The sequence below is a fragment of the Pteropus medius genome, unplaced genomic scaffold (genome assembly GCF_902729225.1).
Source record: "Pteropus medius unplaced genomic scaffold, Ma_sr-lr_union100, whole genome shotgun sequence".
Lineage (NCBI taxonomy): Eukaryota > Metazoa > Chordata > Mammalia > Chiroptera > Pteropodidae > Pteropus > Pteropus medius.
In genome coordinates, this window is record NW_024340701.1 from 15593818 (window position 1) to 15615110 (window position 21293).

Here is a 21293-nt window from a genome sequence, read left to right on the forward strand (position 1 = left end):
TTTTACTAATAAATTTAATTTCTTTAATAGATTGATGACTATTCGGATTTTTAATCTCATCTTGTGTCACTTTTGGCAAATTGCTTTTTTTCAGCAATTTGTCAATTTCACCTAAGTCACTGAATTTATTGGCAAACGTTGTTAGTAGTATTCTCTTATACACTGAATGTCAGTGGGACTGTAGTGATACCCCTTTCTTTCTGATATTGGTAATTCACATTCTGTCTTTTTTTCCCTGATCAGTCCAGCTAGAAGTTTATTGATTTTGTTGATCTTTTCAAATAACTAACTTTTGTATGTCTACTTTTAAAAATATACCAAAATAGGAACTTTGAGAAAAATATGGATAAATAATAGCATCCTTTATACATTACTGCAAACACCTTAATATACCCTACATACATGTTTAATAGGACCTAGCCTGGGGACAGGCATGCAGACATACTAAAGACTTTTTTCAAAATTGAATTGAATTCACATTTTTATTTCTCAGGTGTGACATACTCAATCCTTCCTCATTCTCTGCAGTCATAGATCGCCTAGACTGCCAAGTGGGAGGATGAAAGGTTGGCTAAGGGCTGAAGATTTACAAATAGGCAAGGGGGACTTATGGAAAGGGTCAAACTGGCTGATGCAGCTACATTGTAATGTGGATAATAGTCCTTGGTGTTGTTAGCCTTTCCTTATTAAGGCTGATTCTGTAGTTTTTCAACATGTAGAATGAGAAAGATGATTGAGAGAGAATCTTTATATTTCCAGAGATAAGTAGTTTTTAATGCTTGGCTTCAGATTGGAAGCTATTTCTGGTATTTCTAATTGTGCCTTAAGAGACCTAAAAGTAATTTGGACCCCGTGGATAGAATGAAATTGAATTTTCTCTAGGGAAAATAATATTAAACATAAATTCAAAGCATTTTATAACAAGGTTATTACAATGTTCACTATGTTTAGGAAAAAGTAGAACAGTAAATTCATGACTTTAGAACTTCTGTGAATTGGCTACTTTGAGTTGAACTTAAGGACATGCAGTTGTTTTCATCTGCTTCTGTGAACATTTTCTGAGTTCTTGTGCGTGTGGACTAGGATTCAAACATCAAGGTTAATTAAGGGAAATGTGTGTGGGGGGGGCAATGAATATCTAGAAAGACTCTAGAAAAGTTGCTTATTCTTTGCTTTCAAAGTTTTATTAAAACTTTTTAGAAGTGCATTTGAATTATTTCAGATAATGCTTAGTAAAAAGGATGATCGTACATTGAACAGAGTTGCTTAACCAATTTCTTCTCTTTCAAAGTAAGAGTGATTTGCAGAACAAATGTGCCAAATGTGCCGTGAAACTGAGTTAAACAGTCCAAAGGGAATGGAGATTTGGGGGCATTTGATCTTCTAGTAAACATGGGTCACCCAGAAATATATTTTGCTTCTGTATTTTTCAGTCATGTTTGTTATCGTTCTGCCTTTCTTTGGAAAAGATCCTATACATTTTAGAAACATTCTTTGAGATTGAGAATGTGCACCATTTAGAACATGTTTGTAGCATATGGTTTGGTAAATTAAGAATATACATAAACACTGGCTTAAATGTAGTGTTTTTAACTTAATAATAAAGCATTGTAGTCAATTAACTTATTCAGCAGATATCTATTGAACACCCACTATGTGTCAGGCACTGTACTTGGTGCAAGGCATTAGTGAACAAAACAAAATCTCTGTTTTTGTTGAGCTTGTGTTCTATTAGGGATATGAATTTGACATATTTCTCTTTTATCTAAAAGTAGAATATTGATTAATTGGAAATTTTGGTTAAATATGGGCTAATTGAAGTTTGTGGTTAGTTTAATTATTAAAACTTTACTTGTACATGTCCAAACTCACCAAATTGTACACATTAAATATGTGTAGTTCTTTGTATATAAATTATACCTCAATAAAGCTGTAAAAATTTTACTGTAGTTTGTTTCATTCTTACCTTAAGGTTGATTTAGGTCTTTTGTATTGGTTTTACTCAAGTATGGAGGTTTCTCATGTTCAATGTCTGTGATTAGGATCCCGCACTGCTCTCATCAACCTATGACCAGATGAATTTATTTGACTATTGCAAATCCAAAAAGAAGTGATAAATATATATGATGTTTTTCTGTACCAAAGAGCATTTTCAGCTATACTCAGTATAGTATACATAGCTGCTGTACTATAACAATCTAAACAGGGATCTGTACGATTGTGTAATGATGTATGTCAATGTGTAAGACAATATGAAGCCTGCAAGACCTGAGGATAAATTCATATTCATTCTTCTTCTGTTGAACTCACCTCTAAATGCACTAGAAAAAAATGCTTCTGTGTACTACCAAGACTTTTCATGCAGGCTTGGCTTTTGTCTAGATGTAGGCTTCGATTTTCTTTTCTGGAGTCTGCGGCCATAAGCCAGTGGAAGTTACTTAATGCTACTCAGTGGAAAGACACACACTCCCCACCACCATCTCCATATCAGAGTGCATTGTCAAAACTGTGCTTGGGTTCATTGGAACTTGGCAATGCTGCTTATATAGCTTCTTAGGTTTCTTAGTAGAGCCTGTGTTTGAAGAATCCAGCATAGACCCTTCTGATTCCTCACCCATCTCTGTAAAGGAAGTAGGTCTCAGTAGTACAGCTTAGAATTTGGGGCACTGAGCAGGTATAGTCACACACAGAAGGAGAACTGATGTCTTCTTTGCAGGTTCCAAGCCATTTATTTTTCCATTTTTTATTATTTATATCCTACCTGTTTCTAAAAGCTTTTCATGTTGTTTACAACCATAAACACATAAAATAACACCATGAAATAAGAACAGAATAAAGCATTTGAAAAGAGAGAAGGAAAGATGGATTTGGGAAAAAATTTATACTGAGAATTATTGTGAGAGTTGAAACACTACTGGATGTAAGAATATTTGTGAGTGTCTGAGGTTCAAGTGTTGGCAAAGGCAAGAAATACAAGAGATGATTCCAGTTGCAGAGGGTCAAGTGGCCATGCCTGATTATTTACAAAGTTCACTTTGTGTCACACTTTTATGTCTCTTTTCTCATGAGTAACTATTTTAAGATAGTTAGCCATGCCTCCCCATAGTTGAGAATCTGCAGCAGAATGCAGAACTTTTGTCTTGGTGTTTCTTCCAAGTGGTCCCACTACCATGTCACTGTTAGATAACCTGATAGAGGGCCCCCACACATGGGCCAGGCACTAACTTCCTTTGTCTGGCTATGGAAGGTAACGGTTTTCTTTTTTCTAGCTTAAGTCATTGATGCCTCTTCTTACTGCCTGAGGCAGTATGATAAGGAAGTTGGTAGGGCAGATGGAGGAGCCTGTCCCACTTCTTTCGGATCATTGATTGTACCATGGGAGGCCATTCCTAGAAATCAGCATAGTGCAGTGAGGCTTACCCACTCCCAAGTGCCTAGAAAGAATAATTTCAGGAAGTCTTTATATAGAGAGAATACTCATGTCATAGAAAATAGATATGAAATTTGGGCTCAGTGGAAGCAAGGAAGAATTAGACAACTCCCCAAAATACTCTGAGGGATTCTCCAGATTCCTGAGGCCCCAAGCAATTTCAAGGGTAGCTGATTACTACTTCTTACCTCCCATTGATAAAAGAAATTGAAAAGTGGGGCTAAGACCACTGCTAGAGAAATACACTTCACTATATTTAAGGAAAAATTGCCCACTAGTTACAACTAATTAAGACTCTAGAACAAGACTGCTTAGGTCTTGAATTCCAGCTCTGCTAGCTAAGTGATTTCTGGGAAGTTATTTAGAATCTTTGTGTTTCTGTTTTTTCATCTTCATAATGAAGATAATAACAGTATCTATTTTATAGAATTGTTGTTAGGATTAAGTGATTAGTATCCGTAAAGAGCTTACAGTGGTCCCTGTCATGAAGAGTGCAATATTTTTTTTTCAGCATAAGAGAGATGAACTGGAAGAGGTTTTAGTATCCAGTTTCCTTAGGCAATAAATCAAAATATGTGTGGGGAAAAAAAAATCGTTCAGGATCTCTGGGGATTGTGGAGTAGACAATACTAATTATATTATATGTGCTTATTATATTTGTCCTGACAATTCTGAGTACTAAACAAATACAAATATATACTGAAAGGAAAGTCCTCAATTTCTGACTAAACATCTGGTAAACTGGCAGATGTTCAAGAGAGATTTTGGTAATAGTAAGGTCTTAGTCACTAAAACTTTAAGATGTATTTTATAGTATTAGGGTGTCATTCTGGTTACATCTGTAGAACCAGTTGTACTACAGTGTTCTAAGTAGGAGCTTATACTGTTTCCTACTTGGCATTTTGCCAGGGTAAGGAAGGAAACTTTCTGAAAAAACTTCATTACAATAATGAAAGAGTAGTCTTTTGCTTTAAAAAATTCAATCTAATAAACATTTATCGAGTACCTAGTAAGTCTAGTAGTAGTACAGCTAGATGTTTTTAAATATTTTTATTGACACGTGAAATGTATACAGAAAACTATATGAATTATCACAAAGTAAACACACCGATATTGTCCTCTATCCAGGTCAAAAGGCAGAAGATAACCTGTACTCCTAGAAGCCTACCTTGCACCCCTTCTCAATGACTTTACCAACCCTCCTTTCCAAAGACAAACCACAAAGCAGAAAGCAGACTTGTGACATCACAGATTAATTTTTCCTATATTTTTAAAATTTTATATAAATGGAATCATAGGTCTAACTTCTTTTTTTATTTTAGAGCCAAAGGGAAAGTTTATTGGAGAAGAGATAACACTCCATAGACAGAGCATGGTCTCCTGTCAGAGACAGAGACTGAGAGAGCCTAAGAGAGACTCAGAAGAACAGAGATAATAGAGATAAGGACAGTGAGAGAGATAGTAAAGGCACTGAGAAGGACTGAACAAAAGACATGAGAGAGACTGAGAAGAGTTTTAGCTTCTTTTGTTCAATACTGTACTTGTAAGAGTCATATTGTGGCTTGTAGCAGTTTGTTCTTTAGCATTAATGTGTAGTATTCCATTGTATGAATATACCCCCATGAATTGATACATTTTTCTTTTGGTTAATATTTAGGTTATTTCCATATTGGGATTATTAAAAGTAATGCTGCTGAAAATATCCTTGTATGTGCCTTTTAGCATACATATGTATGCAGTTCTGTTACATCTATACAGACATACCTTGGAGATGTGGGTTCAGTTTCAGACTACTGCAATAAAGTGAATATCACTTTAAAGCAAGTCACAAGAATTTTTGTGGTTTCTCAGTGCATATAAAAGTTACTTTTACATGATACTGTAGTCTGTTAAATATGCAGTAGCATTATGTCTAAAAAACGATGTATACAGCTTAATTTAAAAATATATTATGGCTATAAAAAATGCTAATCATGATCTGAGCCTGTTGAGAAAATGGCACTGATAAACTTACTCAATGCAGGGTTGCCACAAAACCTTCAATTTGTAAAAAACACAATATTTGCAGAGCACAATAAAGAGAAGTTTAATAAAACGAGGTATACCTGTACTCAGGGATAGAATTGCTGAGACATAGGGAATGCCTGTGTTTAGCTTTAGTAGAAACTTAAAAAATAGTGTACCACTTTACACTTCCACAAGCAGTGTATAAGTTCCAATTGCTCCGCATCCTTGCCAACACTTGGTTTTACTTTTAGTAATACAGAGGATGTGTAGTAGTAGTATGTTGTTTTTGTCTGATAACTAATGAGCTTGAGTTCCTTTTCATGTCTTTAGCAAACCATTTTGTGTGTGTGTGCTGCAGTGTGTGTGTGTGTGTGTGTGTGTGTGTGTGTGTGTGTGTGTGTAGTGACTGTTCAAGTCTTTCACCCATTATAAAAATTGAGTTGTATTTATCCTTTCGGTCCCTATTAATACATTCCTGTATCTCCATGCTTCCATGTGGGATTATTTTCATTGGGCCTGAAATACTACCATTAGTATTTTCTTTAGAGCAGGTCTGCTGGTGACAAATTCCCTCATTTTTGTTTTGTCATAAAGTGTCTTTCTTTTACCTTCATCTTTGGGTATGAAACTATGTAAGAGGTCATTTTCTTCCCACTTTGAGGTATCATATCTTTGTTTTCTGGCTTCTGTTATTTCTGTCGAGATGCCAGCTGTCCTTGTTATTGTTGCTCCTTTGAAGTTAATCTGTTTTTTGGTTTGTTTTTTAAGAAATGAAAATATATGACTGCTTTTTAAGGTTTTCACTTTGACTGGTGCTCAGTAATTTTAACATAATATGCTTGGTTGTGGTTTTCTTCATATTTATCCTATTGGGGATTTAGCTTGATATTTTAACAGTTTGGGGAAATTCTTAGCCATTATCATTTTAAATATTGCTTCTTTTTCTTCAGTGTCCCTGTCTCTGTCTTTGTCTCTCCCTCTGACATTTTCACTTTCCCATAAGTTTCTCATGCTTTTTGTTTCTCTCTTTTCTTCTGACTTGTCTTCTACCTAACACTAATTATCTTTATAGCTATTTCTAATCTAGTAAACCTATCTGTTCATTTCTTAATTGCACTTATTGTATTTGTCAGTTCTAGAATTTTCACTTGAGTTTTTAAAATAGTTTTCAGTCTATGATAAATTTTCTATCTTGTTATGTAATTTTCTTGAACATATTAATTATAGATATTTTAAACTCCATATCAGATAATTACAATATCTGTGTCTCTTATGGGTCTGTTTTTATTATCTATTTTCATTCTTGGATTTTTATCATTTTTTGTTTTTGTTGACATGCCATATTATTTTTAATTAAATGTCATATTTTTATTAAATTTTTATTGAGGCTCTGGGTGAGTTCTCTTTCTCCAGAAACCGTTTACTTTTGTTTATGGCAGGTAATTGGATTAGATACAGATCAACTTGACTCATTCACAATTTGAGTTGGTTGAAGTTTGTACTTCAGTCTTTGGGAGGGCTTATTTATTTCTAGTCATGCTTACTGCTACTATCTTGTCCTTTGTGTTCCCACCAGAAAGCTTTCGGTATATACCAGGACCATTATAGGGCTGGAATATCAAGATACACTCCTACATCCACCTGTTTTGAGAGACTTCTAAAAGCTGTGTTCAGATTGTTAGTCTGTTAGTACCCACTACATATGGGCAAATGTATTGAGGGGGAAAGCAACTTTAGATTTTTTTCTTGGGACTTTTCTTCTCTTTGATTTCTTGACCCCAGAAGTACTCACTGCATTCTGATGCCTTTGAACAGGTGTTTTTACAGTTGTTCTTAGCAGAAGTGTTGAATTGAACCAAAACAAACTAATTTTCCACTGTCAGCATGGAAATCTTTTTGCTTTTTGACGCATTTTTTAGGAAATTAAAAAAGCATAAAAAGATAGAATTGTACTATCTTTTTTTAAAATTTCAGATGTTCATTGATGGTTGTGGGTAAGGCTAATATATTGTTTTTAAATTAATCTATGCAGATCTGGCCTTTGAATTCTAGCAAACTTTTGGGATACATATGGGACAACGTGAAATCTGTAATGAGCTTGTTTCATAGTTAAGAACCAGAATCAACTAAGGAAGATATTCAAATGGCCAATAAACAAATGAAAGATGCTCGACATCATTAGTTATCAGGAAAATGCAAATCCAGATCACATTCACTCGAATGGCTAGAATCAAAAAGTTAATAATAATAAAAATTCAAGTTAATAATAACAACAAACATTGATGAGGATATAGAGAAATTAGAACCCTCGTGCACTGCTGATGGGAATGTAAAATAGTGCAGTCACTTTGCAAAATTGTCTGACAGTTCTTCAAACAATTAAACATAAAGTTATCATCTGACCCAGCAATTCTACTCCTATAGATCCAAGAAAAATGGACAGCACAGTTGTATAGGAATGTTCATAGCAGCACTATTCGCAATAGCGATAAGGTGGAAACAGTTCAAATTTCCGTCAACTGATGAATGGATAAAAAATGTAGTATATCTGTATGTTGGAATGTTATTTGAGGTTTTCTTGGAATATTATTTGGCCATGAAAAGATGCATAAAAGGGGTCAAATATATGGTAATCAAAGGAAGCTAGACTTTTGGTGGTCTATACTCTAGCACACAGTAGCATATACAGATATTGAATTATACTGTTGTGCACCCGAAATTTATATAATGTTATTAGCTAAAGTTACCTCAATAGGAAGGGAGGAAGGGAGGGAGAAGGGGAGAGAGGAAGAGTAGGAGGGAGGGAGGAAGAGTAGGAGGGAGGGAAGAAGGAAGGAAGGAAGGAAGAAAGAAGAAAAGAAGGGAGGGGATTAAGATTGACTCCAATGGTGGTTGCACATATCTGTGAATCTATTTTTAAAAACCCCATAAAATTGTACATTGTATACTGTGAATTACATGGTATGTAAATTATGTCTTGGTAAAGCTGTTAAAGAACAAAAGCAGTATTTGTGGTAGCGACTGAGGAGGAAAGGTGGCAAATATGGCTACAAGCTCATAGTGATGATAATCTCTCTCATTTTCAACCTCTTCATTAACAGTTTGCTAACCAGTTGTCAGGGCCTGGAGTGAAATTAAAGCAGAACATTGGGTCCTAGGATGAGTGGTCAAGGATAACTCCAGGGAGTAAGCCATGGAATCCAGCAAAAACAACGATCTGGATAACTGGCCAGGAAGACAACACTACCAGGATAACCCAGACTTGTCTTAATTCTGGTTGGGCCCCACATTCTGAAGCAGTACTTCACTTCCTTAGTTACTTCTATGGTCAGAGAATGTTGCACTGTTCCTACATCTCCCTGTTTGCAGGCCTCCCTCCTGTATCTCAAAAAAAACTTTTTCAGAGTAAGACTTAAGTCTTAAAGATCTTTTCTAATTTGGATTCTACTTCTCAAGAAATATTGGAAATGGGTGTAACTCTTCTTTTATTATTAAAGTATAGTTGACATACAATATAATATTAATTTAAGGTGTACAACATAGTGATTAGATATTTATATACCGTACTATATGATCACCACAATAAGTCTAAAAACCATTTGTCACCATACAAAGCTATTATGATATTATTGGCTATATTCCCTGTGCTGTACATTACATCCCTGTGATTTATTTATTTTATAACTAGAAGTTTGTACCTCTTATTCCCCTTTACCTTTTTCACTCACCCTCCCCTACCCCAGCTACAACTTCTTAATTGAGGAAGGCACATGAGAAAGGCAAGTGTATTTACATAGGAAGCCCATAACCCTAGAAGTCACCCTCTGGTAAGAGGCTTTGAGAATTCTCATTTCTGAGTTCAATTATGTCTGCGAGAGATTTGGAGCCTAAATTACTCATTCAGTGGTGAAAAAAGGCAGTTCACAGATTGTGTAATTTTTGATTCATTTATTCAACATGCATAAATCAATAACCTACTTTGTGCCAATCACTGTGTTAGGTGCTGGTGATAATCTGTATGAAACAGTAGCTACCTCTAGGAGAGTACACTAAACCAAAGGTACCAAGTGATGAAATAAAGATATGCATAGGTGGCTGTGAAAGCCCAACAGAGTGGCAGTTAATTGAGCTTAGGAGAGTCTTGGAAGCATCTAGCACAACTGAATGAATGTAATTGAATAAAGGCTGAGGAAAGGCATTATTGATGAGGTAACATTTTAACTGGACCTTGAAGAACAAGTAGGGTTTATTCGGGCAAAGAAAAGAGGAAGGCTGGTGGCAGAGAAATAGATGAGTTAGAGCCCTGTGGCAAGAGCCATGAGAGTAAACAAGTGACAGAACCAGAAAGGGAGGAGGAAAATAACTTAGAGCAGTACTTCTCAAACTTTAGTGGCCATACAGTCACTTGGAAAATCTTGTTAAAATACAGATTCTGACTCAATGGGTCTGAGGTGGAGCACTTCTAACAAACTCCTAGTCAATGTCAGTGCTGCTGGTTTATGAGCCACACTGAGTAGCAAGAGCTTATGGATCTGTTTGGGTGTGACAGGAGAGGAAGGTGAAAAGTTCAAGTTAACACATAGATTTCTAGATAGGATGATCTGCAGTGATGGTGTCATGAACTGCTAGAGGAAATATAAGAGGAGATTTCAAGGAAATACAAGTTTTTTCTGTCCGTGTTTTTTGTTTGTTTGTTTGTTTTGTTTTGTTTTGTTTTGGTTCTGGTTTTGGTTTTTGAGTCACCTATAAGGTATCTAGGAAGAGAAATCTGGTAGGCCTAAGGTTAGAAGGAGAAAATAAAACCATGGTTCCTGAATGGAAGAGAACGATGTGCCTATGAAAGAAAATGAGAAGGGGCTGCAAAGAAAGTGAGAGGATGATTAGGAGAAAATGATGCGATCACTTCCACAAGAAAAGTTTCAAGAAGGTGGGAATGAACAGCATCAAACGTTGCAGAGATATCAGGAAGGAGCAAGACCAGAATCCAAACTACGTGGAGTTGAGGATTAGAATGTGAGTATTTTGATTAGAGATAAATTAATTTAAGAGGGTTGGCTGAAAAGGGTCAGAGTGTAGTACTAGATAGAAATGCAGGGTGAAGGAAGAACTTTTTCCTCTCTCCCTCCCTCACCCTTTTCTTTTTTCTTCCTTCTTTCCTTTCTCCTTCTTCCCACCCTCACTTCCTTAAGGAAGGAAGTATTATTTAGAAATTTTCCAATACACAAAAAGATTGAGAGAATATTATAAATCTCTGTGTAGCTATCACATAGCTTCAACAATTTTGTATGGTTTTGCCAACTACTATGGTTTTTTAGATGCAGCTAACTTAGGCATATTCATACACTCAGGAAAAAGGGCCAAGATAGGGAGAGCAGTTGAAAATTTAGGAGAGGAAAATGATAATTGATGGAGCAAGATTTTTGAGAAGGAGGCAGTCATGGAGTATAGTACAGGTAGAGATCCTGGCTCCAGATAATGAGAAAGATACCTTGTCTACTGCATTAAGAGAAAGAGTTAAAAATCACAACCCCTCAGAAATCTGGTTAAAATTTCAATTTCCAGAAGCTTACTGTGCTAACTCATCCAGTTTCCTTCTGCCACTGCACACCATATCCCTTCAGGCTGTTTTAGTTCCTCCCTTGAAGCTGTTCACGAAGTTTTTTGAAAAATCTATTCCACCCGAGAATTTCACAAGTTCAGCCATTTTACTGAAGATCCATTGTCCGTGGACAGTGGTCACATTACAGAGAATGACCACTTACCACCTTCCATCTTGGAAGCAGCCTCTGTTATCTCTCCAAAGTAACAGAGAAACTGTTAGAATTCCTTTCCTAAGAGAAATCCTTGGGAAGGAAATGGTCTCCATCACTTAACCTAGAGATTAAGTTTTTGGTATTAAGTTAGGAAATGAGCAAATCATGCCTAATAAATTCATGCCTGTGAAATAGGAAGATAGTTCATTTGGAAGTTTTTTTGGCCGGAATTCAACGAGAAGCTTTGTAAGTGAGGCAGAGGTTTGGAATATTGCCAAAACCTTTTTAGCTTTACCTAAAATGATGTCTTGCCTTCTAATAAAAGATGAAAATGGCAAAATGCACCCCCCCACCCACACACACACCTTCATAGGAAATGAGAATAGGATTATTAGGGAACATTAGACTTCTCCGAAGTGCCACTTAAATAGGTGGAACTGCCAACTGCTCCCTTTTTGTGTTGACTGTGCGAAGATGAGGTTGGGAAATGATGTCAGGGAATGTTTATTCATTTAAGTCTGAATAAGTAGGTATTTGCATGAGTATCATCCTAGCCATTCATTAGATACCAGCTGAATTCTAGAGGTAGAAATATACTTTCCAAGCATTTTGTACAAGCTTCTTATCTCCCAAGTGTATCTCTCTTCCTACCCCCTTCTTTTTTAATTTTTTTTTTCAGTTACAGTTGACATAGAATATAATATTAGTTTCAGGGGTACAACATGGTGATTAGACATTTATATAACTTACAAAGTGATCACCCTGATAAATCTAATACCCATCTGACACCATGCGTAGTTATTAACATATTATTGACTATATTCCCTATGCTGTACTTTATATCCCATGACTATTTTGTAACTAGCAAATTGTACTTCTTAATCCCTTCACCTTTTTCATCCATCCCTCCAAATCCCCCTTCCAAAATGTTCTCTGTATCTATAACTTTGTTTCTGTTGTGTTCATTTATTTTATTCTTTAGATTCCACATGTAAGTGAAATCAAATAGCACTTGTCTTTCTCTAACTGACTTATTCCACTCAGCACAATACCCTCGGGGTCCATACATATCGTTGCAGATGGCAAGATTTCATTCTTTTTTATGGCTGACTAATATTCCATTATACCACCTCTTTATCCATTCCTTCACTGATGGACACCCAAGTTGCCTCCATATCTTGGCTATTGTAAATAATGCTGCAATGAACATATAGATGCACATTGTCTTTTTGAATTAGTGTTTCAGATTTCTTCAGATAAATACCCAGAAGTGAGATTACTGGGTACTTCTTTGTCTCTTGTTATATTTTTGTTTTAAAGTCTATTTTGTCTGGCATTCATATTGTTACCCCAGCTTTTGTTTGTTTGTTTGTTACCATTTTCATGAAATATATTTTTCCATCCCTTTACTTTCAGTCTGTGTGGGTCTTTCGATCTGAAGTGAATCTCTTATAGCCAGCTTATGTAATGGTCTTGCTTTCTTATCCATTCAGCTACCCTATGTCTTTTGATTAGAGCATTTAATCCATTTACATTAAAAGTAATTGTTGATACATATGTAGTTATTGCTATTTTATTGTTTATATTTTTGATCTTCTTCTTAAGTCCCTCTAACATTTTTTTGTAATACTTGTTTGGTGGTCATAAACTCCTTTAGCTTTTCCTTATCTCAGAAGCTCTTTATCTGTCCTTCGATTTTAAATGATAACTTTGCTTGGGTAGAGTAACCTTGGCTACAGGTCCTTACTTTATATCACTTTGAATATTTCCTGCCAGTCCCTTCTGGTCTGTAAAGTTTCTGTTGAGAAATCAGCTGACAGACTTATAGAAGCTCCCTTGTAGGTAACTAACTGCCTTCCTCTTACTGCTTTTAAGATTCTGTCTTTGTCTTAGGTATTTTAATGATGATGTGTCTTGGTGTGGGCCTCTTTGGTTTCATCTCGTTTGTGACTCTCTGGGCTTCCTGGGCTTGTATGCCTATTTCTTTCATGAGGTTAGGGAAGTTTTCCATTATTATTTCTCGAAATAGGTTTTCAATTCTTGCTCTCTCTCTTCTTCTTTTGGTACCCCTACGATGTGAATGTTGGTATGCTTGACATTGTTTCAGAGGCCCCTTAAATTATCCTCATTTTTTGGATTCTTTTTTCTTGTTGCTGTTCTGATTGGGTGTTTTCTGCTACCTTATGTTCTAAATCACTAATTCAGTCCTCTGTTTCATCTAATCTGTTGATTCCCTCTAATGTATTTTTCATTTCTTTCGGTTACCGTATTCTTCATTTCTGACTGGTTCCCTTTTATGTTTTCTATCTCTATTTTTATGTTTTCCATCTCTTTGCTAAAGCTCTTATTGAGTTCATCTACTCTTCTCCTAAATTCATTAAGCATCCTTATTGGCATTGTTTTGAAATCTGCATCTGGTAGATCACTTTGCTCCATTTTGTTTAGTTCTTTCTCTGGAGCTTTGTTCTGTTCTTTCAATTGGGACTTGTTTCTTTGTCTCCACATTTTGACTGCCTCCCTGTTTTTATTTCTATGTATTAGGTAGGGCTGCTATGTCTCACAGTCTCAGTAGAGTGGCCTTATGTAGTAGATGTCCTGTGGGTCCCAGTGGCACAGTCTCCCTGGTCACCTGAGTCAGGGGCTCCATGTGTGTCCAGTATGCATTGAATATGACCTCCTGTTATATTCGAGGCTTGATTACTGTTTGCACGTCAATGGGAAGTATTGACCCTTGGACTGATTGGTTGTGAGGACTGGCCATGACCAGTGGAGGAGCTGTTGTGCAGGTGCTGAGCCTATGGAGCAAGATTCGCTTTAGCAGGGCCCTGGTGCCTGACCACGGTGCCTTTTTGGTGTGTTGTTCCCAGATGCGGCCCTTGGTGGTGCTTGGGCTCAGTCTAAAGCCAGCCACTGGGCATGTCACTCTGAGGACTCCTGGGAGGGGACCTTGCACAGGCCAAGTTCAGCCACAGCCTGTGCTTTGCTCGGGGCCACCTGACATGAGCCACCAAGCAATCCGAAGATGGTGGCCACCCATGCTGGGCTTGGAGGTGCCTTGAGAGGCCAAGCCACAAACTGAGGCTGATGTCTGCTATTGCTAGGCTTGGGATGTTCAGCAAGAGGTACAAGGTACACCAAGGCCAGACACTGCTTGTTTTGAGTTTGTGAACCTTTGAGAGATTTTAGGAAATTCCGCAGCATGAGCCAAGACAGGCCATTTGTATGGAGAAGGCACTGGAAGTGGCTTGAGTGGGCCCACAAGTGGGTGAGGTGGGGTCTCAGAGAATAATCAGGGCAGGGCCACACATGTTAGCCAGGTTGACAGAAACTCAGATATGGCCACCTACATCTGCACACTAGGAGCAGGGAGGGCCCAACAAAGAAACAGTAGCTTCTGCGAGCACTTCTGTCTGGGAAAAAGCTGCTCCTCCAGTCCTTGCCCTGAAGTCAGACAAATCAGTTCTTCCCTGTGTGTTCCTGGTGCCTTTCAAGCTGCTGCTGCAGTGCTAGAACTCAGAGGAATGAGTCCGTCCATGTGTGCAGGCTCTTTAAGAGGAATGTCTAGGACTCTAGCAGCCCTCCGTCTCACTCAGCCACAATCTTGTCTGGTTTTCACAGCTAGAAGTTGACAGGACTTCTCTTCCTGGCATTAGAACCCTGGACTGGGGAGCCCGCTGTGAGACCAAGACTTCTCTCCTCCAGGGGGACCTCCACAGTTGAGATATCTCTCTTAATTTTTAAATGCCACATGTAGGTGTGGGACCAGCTTGTTTAGCATCTCCGTGCCTTCTATTAGTCTTGATGTGGTTTTTTCTGTATGTCCTTAGTTGTAGGACTTCTTTTCAGATAGACTTCAGGCAATTTTCAATGATGGTTATTCTGTAGTTTATTTGTAATTTTGATGTGATTGTGAGAGGAGGCAAGCTCAGCATTTACCTACTCTGCCATCTTAACCGGAAACTTCTTGGCTCTCTTTCTGTGACATTTTGCATGAGCACCCAACAGTGGGAGTGATGATTGAAGTCAGTGATTTCAGGACAATTTCTTTGCATTCTCAGAAGGCTTCAGTGGTAGAATGCTACTAAAGGATTGGATAATAATTGGCTGTCTTGATAGAGAAAAAAATGTAATTTGGATATAATTGGCCTAACATGGGAAAAATGAATAAATGCTTTAAAATTGGGTCATTACATTGTTAAAAGTAATAAATAATTTGGCATTAAAGTATCATAAATATAACAGTATAAATACTGTATGTGTATGAATACATAATTTACATTTTAATTAATTATGCTTAGTTCATCTGCATTTCAAGTATTTTTCTTATAGTGGGAAAAACATAAGGACTAAGAGAAAATTATTCAATAGTAGGTTCTTAGGGTATAGAAATTTGTAAACACACATATAAAAATATGTCACCAATATGTACTGATTTAAAATGTTTCATTGAAATAGCCTCTCCGGAAAAATAACTCAGTCCAATTACCTCCCAGCCTACTCCCGTGATAGTACTTCTTTATTTTAAATTTGATTAGTAGACAACAATCTATACAGTGAGTGATATTGGTGATTTAAATCAATGTCAAAGACTATGAGAAAAGTTGATGCTTTGAGTAAAATTGAGTTTCTCCCAGGCAAATAAGTACCAAGGCTTCAGAGTTTTTATGCCAACCAAATATAGACATTTTCTCGTTGACTCAGAACTTAAGAAAAAATCCTTTATTTCATGCATTTAAAATTATACATTTAGACAGAGACAGTTATGTTACATGGACATTGCATTTTAAGAATCAGGCACAGAAGGTATTACCACCTCAATTTTATGGGTGATAAAAAGAACCCAAAGAGATGTCCATTTCCCCAGTGTAGCCTGGCAAGACAAGACTAAAACCAGAGCCAGACTCTTGTTTTCTGACTCCAAGCCCTGCCTCACCTCCCTCTTTGCTCCAGTGTTTGGAGGTAGTGGTAGCCTGTAATAAGTAATTATATTTCCATTTTGACCATACAGTCTGTGCTTATGAATTGGCGGCACATTTCTTAGATAACAGAACTCACAGCCAACAGTGTCATGCTCTCAAACACAGTACCATGCTCCATTTAAATGAGCCACATCTTGTCCTGCTGTTTTATATAAACTGGATAAACCCATTAGCCATAAGTTATTTTAAGAAATAAACAGCTAGAGTTAAGACTTCCTAAAACACTAAGGCCCTTCAGCCTAAGACAGATGGACTCTCAGTAACAGATTTTCATTTCTTCAGCAATCTGCAGAATTCGAGACTGTAACTACTAAAGAGTAAAGAAAAGTGAGCATTCTCTAATCAGAATATCAATATTAAAAGTCCTGCAGAAAGAGAGGAACTTGGTGAGCAATTTATTGTTGAGGGCCTTCTGTTTGTGTACCTACTCCTGGTGTATGTTGAAGAATATCAAGAAGAAATATCAGACGTGGTCACTCTTGACTCTTCAGGAGCTTGTAAGCTAATTGAGGAAATAAAATGTACCGTTTAAGGGAGACTACATATTCAGACAGAGCAAGATGAGGTTAGGAAGGTGTTTTAGTTTGAGCCGACCCTGAAGCAGACCCTGAGACAAGTATTTGAGCGCTGCAGGTATTTTTGAAGGACAGTGTAAAGAGCATGGGAGAAGGGAAATGAGATGCGGAAGGGAAGGCAGCCAATAAAGTGAACGTTACTGGACAACTGTCAACGTGGGTGACTTTAAAGTAATCCTATGAGAAAATACTGGTAAACAGTATAGAATACCTGACTCAGAATTATTCTACTCAAGGGGTGGGAGAGCTAGAGTAATCACATTCCAGATATTATCAGGCCTGTAATTGGGGTATTGAGGGCTCTCCCAGGGGTACTAATTCCTCAGAACTGTCCAGCACCTGGGCAAAGCATCCTTCTACAGCCCGAGAAAAAGCCCTACTGTACAGTGAGTAGATACTGACCGGTGGAAGTCAGTCTGGGCACGGAAGGTTCCAAGGAATATGGGTAGAGGACTGACAGTGTCTGCCACAGTAGCATTCTTGGTGGAGGTGAGACTTGACAGTGCTTCTCTTCTCTCCCCAGGTCTTTGCATGTTCCTATCCCTGTTGTCCATTGTGTATGGAGCCTTACGCTGCAACATCCTAGCCATCAAGATCAAGTATGATGAATATGATGTCAAGGTGAAACCTCTGGCCTATGTCTGTATCTTCCTCTGGAGGAGCTTTGAGATTGCCACCCGTGTCATTGTCTTGGTGCTCTTTACCTCCGTCCTGAAGGCCTGGGTGGTGCTGGTCATACTCATCAACTTCTTCAGTTTCTTCATATACCCCTGGATCCTTTTCTGGTGCAGTGGCTCCCCATTCCCTGAGAACATCGAGAAGGCCCTCAGTCGAGTGGGCACCACCATCGTACTATGCTTTCTCACCTTACTCTATGCCGGTATCAACATGTTCTGCTGGTCAGCAGTGCAGCTGAAAATCAATAACCCTGACCTCATCAGCAAGTCCCAAAACTGGTACTGGCTACTGGTATACTACATGCTAAGATTCATTGAGAATGCCTTCCTCCTCCTCATGTGGTATCTTTACAAGACCGATATCTATATGTATGTGTGTGCACCTCTGTTGATTCTGAAGTTGCTCATTGGGTATTGCACAGCCGTTCTGTTTATGCTGGTGTTCTATCAGTTCTTCCACCCTTGCAAAAAGCTCTTTTCCTCCAGTGTTTCTGACAGCTTTCAGCAGTGGCTAAAGTGTGTTTGCTGTCCCTGCAGGCGACAGAAATCCTCAGAGTCTATAGGAAAGACAGATCTAAGGTCACCCGAAGACAGAGATGAGACACCTTCTAGCAGTAAAATAAGTTCTATGCCGAGCCAGATCTTGACGGCCGATGAGTCATGCTCTGCTTAATGAGACTTGAGTCTCTTGTTTTCTGGGGTGATCCCTGTTCTTCATATAAGTGATGATCCCTGCACAGTTAATAAAGCAGGAATTTAGCTCTCAACTTCTTGTGAGTTGCTCCCCTTTAGAGAGCTCTTGGGTATGTGGGAACTATTGAGAGAAGCCAGGGAAACCCCTGAGTGTTGGAGGGGTAGCCTAAGGCACCACCATTTATAGTTGACCGTGTTCTCCCAGGTGTTACTGGTCTTTTCACTGACAAAGTACCCATAATATCTGTTGAGCTGGTTAGATCCATCAGGTAGAATGAGGACAGGGGCTTTCTTGTTTTCTAGTTTTATGGACTGCTGGTCTAGGTAGCCAAATGTTTTATTATCCCTGAACATACTTTTCATCCAAGAGCTATCCTAATGACCAGAGAAGGTTACTGGGGTTTTGCAATCAGCAACATAATTTCCGTCAGAGTTTTCATAGAGGGCTGTTCAAGGTTGGTTTTTGAGTAGACAGATGTTCCATTTGTATCTCATTAAGGCTCTTTGTATATAACCAACTGTAGCCACCTTGATCTGCTATCTCTAATTGATTCAAAAGTCTAGATTTGGAGACTTTATTCCCAAAGATCCATGGATGCAAAATTGAATTCTAAATTTCGTTATGGCAGCCCTAGAATTTTAGGAAAGTGGTGTGTTCCTTCAATATATTGAATAAATTCTCGATCAAGAGAGTTGTTAAAACACCAAAATGATGGTGGCTTTTGTAAGCAGAATTCCTACCTTCTCGGAAGGGTTGAAGATATGAATTTGTTAGAAGGTAGGCTTAAACCTCTTCAAGGTTCAGTCCTGTCCTACAATTTTGGAAAATTTCTAACAGAACTTACTATGATTTGCCTTCTTAATAAAGAAGAAAATAAAACTTACAGTCTTTACTTCCCCTCTTCCTTACCTGTCAGGAAAGTTTCAGACAAAAGTTACCTTGGTTAACTTAAGTTTTCTAGAAAACTCCACAGAAATCTTTCACCTAACACAGGTATATAGGACATTTTACTTTTTATTATTTGAAGGAAAAGGTTTTTCTTCTCCCTCCAAATTAGATACGACTTCAGAAACCTTAAAATTATAAAGTGATAAAATGACCAGAAGATTTTTGTTTTTAACTGAATGCATTTTGATTTGGCATGATTATGAGTTAATTTAAACAAGATTCCCAATTTTATCCTTCTACACTCTCCTATCTTCGGTATAATTTCTGAACCCTATTCATTTCATAAAAGGATTGCTTAGCATATCCTCAGTCTCCCTGGAAAAATTCCTGGATTTAGTGCCATTATTTCTACTATAAGAACCTTGATAATGAAATATCTAGAAGCAGGTAACCTGTCACTGACTAAGCTGGACATTACAGGTCAATCAGGGTTGACAGTCTAAGGACTTGGCTGAACTTTCTGACCCATCTAGTTTCAGCCAGTCTATGAAGGGACAGGTTAAATATGGTGAGCTTGAGCAGGAGTTGTGGTCATAATTAGACAGGGATGAAGAGACTGGTACTTCCCAGTCTTGGTTTGGAAGCCTGTTTCAAGAACCATTATAAAATCTGAGCCTTTAAATACATTTTAAGTCATTTTGATGTAGAAGATAGGTAAGCATTTTGAGTGACCTCAAACCACACTAACAGTGATGGTCCATCAGACTCCTAAAGCCCAATTATGAGCCACTTATATAAGGACAAAGAGGTTTGGTAACTAAATTTTGTCATTTTGTCATTTTTAACCCTAGATATACAGATACCCCTGCTTTTGGGCCATGTATGTTCATTTACTTGTGGGGAAAGAAACCACCCCTTTCATTTGTACATGATGAAAATTTAAGTCATGGAGAACTGAGAATTTTTGTTTTAAAATTATTTATATTATACCTCTGAGATGGTAAAATTATAGGTCAGACTGCAGAGCTAGGCTGCCCTAAAGACAAACCAGCAAACTCTCTCAAGTGTTGAGATTTAAAATGTGGTTTTTAGTTATAATTCCAATTTCCAAAATTCTCAGTGCTTTGTCTAATTAATTATATACCATAACTTGTCATGACAGCTGCTCCAACTGAATTACTATCATTTCACTGGATGGAAGTAAAGTATTTCTTCAAAATATATTGAAATAAGATCATCAAACATGTTTAGACTTTCCCTCTTCATTAGTGGAGACAGCATAGTGTAGAGATTGGCATCTCCCTGTCAAGCCCAAGTTACCTAACTGCTCTTTGCCTCAGTTTCCTCGCCCACCAAATTTGGATGATATACTTGCCCAGCCTACCTCACAAGGTTGTTGGAAAGATCAAATTAAATTATAGGTGTGAAAATGCTTTGAAAATATTTTTAAAGTGCCATAAATATTGAAGGAGTTGTTATTATAGTTATTCAAATCTATAAACAGGTTATTATTTTTTTTTTTACTGTTAGAAAAGTAACAGCAGCATCATCCACATGAGTGTCTTGAGTGAATATGCTGGCCTTTGGCCTTAAAGAAGGGCAAGTGTAAGTGGTCTTTACTCTTAGAGAAAATTCAGCCCTTGCCCTTCCTCTTACCATTAGTTACTTATAAAAATTAGTACCCAAACACTTGATACTTGAAGAAAAAACACCCACTGCAATCTGAGAAATTGCTTTTGATGGCAGATGAGTTTATCATTTTTGTATCTATCATCTTTCATAAAGAACATAGCAGCATCTTTTGATAATTTACAACTTGAATGCCTGATCTTGCTAGACTTTAATTGAATGTGGGTTTAATCTTTTCAGCCTTGTAGATGGGAAAATAAACATTAAAATTGATTGTCAAATACAGCATTTCCTTGGAACCACCTTAGAATATTAGTGCTATGGTTATGAGTGTATGTGTCAGTATTTCTCAGCCAGTAAATTGTGGATGTGAGCTTTTGCAGGCTGCTTCTGTGCAGCCATTGACTCTAATATTGTTTATGTTTCTTCATATAATAAATTAATTTTTCAATTTCTCCTTGCGTTTCATTCCTAATACAGTTCTTTTTATGGCTTTTTGACTTCAGAAACTATTTTTAAAACAGTAATTTGAAAATGGTTGTGTTGTGATTAATTATGGTTTTGTAACCTCACCTGGAAATTCCTTCTGTAGCGTGAGAAATCTGAGAGTGCTAGGATTCTGCCTTGTAAGACTAACAGTCCATGGAATCACCTCTGATTG

General features: G+C 37.5%; 1 protein-coding gene across 2 annotated transcripts in view; it reads left to right on the top strand.

The window, feature by feature from the left end:
• The window catches only part of XK (X-linked Kx blood group antigen, Kell and VPS13A binding protein), a 49070-nt gene extending 27983 nt beyond the window's left edge, over window positions 1-21087 (top strand). For both annotated transcript variants that reach the window (XM_039888167.1, XM_039888166.1), the window contains exon 3: window positions 17268-21087. In XM_039888167.1, the coding sequence (XP_039744101.1) occupies window positions 17268-18094 (827 nt within the window). In that variant the 3' untranslated portion in view covers window positions 18095-21087. The remainder of the gene's footprint in view (window positions 1-17267) is intronic.
• Window positions 21088-21293: the final 206 nt, after the last annotated feature.